The following is a 2,071-nucleotide window of genomic DNA, read 5'->3' on the forward strand; positions in this document are numbered from 1 at the left end:
GGACATCTCGCAAAGGACTGCAAGGGGCCTGACCGGTCAACGCTTTGCAGAAAGTGTGGTGGTGACCACCACACGAACACCTGCAAGAGCGCCGATAAAGGCTGTACCATTTGCCAGAGCAAAGGTCATAGAGAGAGCACCCTCCAATGCCCCTTCTACCGCAAAGCCTTAGCGGACTTGAGGAACAAGGGGAGGCATGACGTAAAAGAAGGGGAACAAAAGAACATAGAAGCTAGCAATGACGACGAAAGAGAGAAATTGGTCCCAAGCTGTGATACATAGTAACTTTAGAATTATTGAACTTAAGTACCGCTTATTTATTTATCTATTTATTTATTTATTTATTGATCTATACTTATTTATTTACAAATATTATTTATTTATTGACATACGTATCTTGACTAATCATAAATTATTAATACTCACTGACTATAATTTTGACTTGAACTATGGCTGACGTATATGAATATGAATTGACGATTTTGCAAATTAACTTACACAGATGCAAGCTAGCTCACGATCTGTTAATTCAATACGCTGTTGAAAACGAAATAGATATTGTCGCTATATCTGAACCGTACTGCATAGAAAATTCGTGGTATGAAGATACGAATCGAGATGCAGCGATATGGGTTACCCCGGCATATTTGAAAAAGGACAACAGGGTCCTAAACATATTCAAAACCAAAGGAATAGTGGCCATCACCATTGACAAAGCGAAAATATTTAGCTGCTATATCTCCCCTAATATTCCAAAGAGGGAATTCCAGGAGATCATCCAAACACTCGAAAAAGAAGTTGGTAGAATAGACACCCGACGCACAATCATAGTCGGAGATTTTAATGCGAAGGCAACCACTTGGGGATCGGGATATACGGATCAAAGAGGTTTTGAAATCTTGGAAATGTCAGCAAGGAATGACATGACCCCGATTAGGAGTCGTGGAAAATTTACGTTCGAGAGAGCTGGCTACAAATCTTTGATCGATATACTAATATGCGGCAGTGAATGTGCTTCGGAACTCAAATCAAGTAATATATTAAAGGACTACACGGCTTCAGACCATAAATACTTAAAACATACATTTGAATTTAAGGACAAACATAAACAGCGTAACCAAGTGACTGAACAGTACAATAAAGTAAGAGTGGACATCGAGGTATTTAGAAATAAATATCAAGAATGGACAAGGACAACAAACGCAACCAACATAGACGCCATAGAAGATATTGACGATTATATAAGGAAAATAACGAAACTAGTCAGTGAATCTAATATTAAAAACCATCCAACATACAATCGCAAGAAGGCGGTATGGTGGTGGACCGACAAGACGGCGAGAGCGAGGAAGGAAGTAATTCGCGCAAGACGAGCCTATCAAAGAGCCAGGACCAAGCAGACACCTAACGATACTGTGATGAAGCTCAAAGAAGACTATAAAGATAAAAAGAAAAAGATCAAGATAGAGATAAACAAAGCTAAAGGTGACAAATGGACAGAATTTATAGAGTCTATTGACAAAGATCCATGGGGCAAACCATACAAATGGATTCAGAATAAGATAAGAGGGAAGGCCAGTTATATGGGCCCGAATAACATACAAGCAGAAGAGGCTGTGGGGAAACTTTTTATCACCACACGACAATTCGGACAAAGAGCAACCGAGGAATATACTCCTGCCGGAGATGTCGACGAGGCTGATGCCGAATTTAAAGAGGAAGAGGTCAGAAAGGCAATAAAGATGGTAAAGAGAAAAGCCTTAGGGCTAGATCTGATACCGTCTGACGTTGTCTGGCAGCTAGGAAAGGATGACATTCAGACTATGACACGAATGATGAATTGCTGCTACAGGAACGGCTATTTCCCTAAAGCCTGGAGGAATGGGCGTCTCCTCCTCATCCCAAAAAAACCGGGGGATATAAGTTCGGGCTGGAGGCCCCTCTGTATATTATCAAATTTTGCAAAAGTATTAGAGTATTGTCTCAAGGAACGACTTAACAAATATGTAAAAAATAGAGAAAATCAGTATGGATTCTGCAAAGGGAAGTCGACTATACACGCCGCCGATAA

The 2,071-nt window shown here is 40.3% G+C and overlaps 1 protein-coding gene across 1 annotated transcript; it reads left to right on the forward strand.

Moving 5' to 3' along the window:
- Positions 1-449: 449 nt before the first annotated feature.
- On the forward strand, positions 450-1,745 carry LOC144477815 (uncharacterized; the record flags this gene model as incomplete). Its single annotated transcript, XM_078195555.1, has 1 exon — positions 450-1,745. A coding segment is annotated over exon 1 (1,296 nt), but the record flags the coding sequence as incomplete, so codon positions are not given.
- Between the last annotated feature and the right edge of the window lie 326 nt (positions 1,746-2,071).

Source organism: Augochlora pura, unplaced genomic scaffold, assembly GCF_028453695.1.
Source record: "Augochlora pura isolate Apur16 unplaced genomic scaffold, APUR_v2.2.1 APUR_unplaced_4046, whole genome shotgun sequence".
Lineage (NCBI taxonomy): Eukaryota > Metazoa > Arthropoda > Insecta > Hymenoptera > Halictidae > Augochlora > Augochlora pura.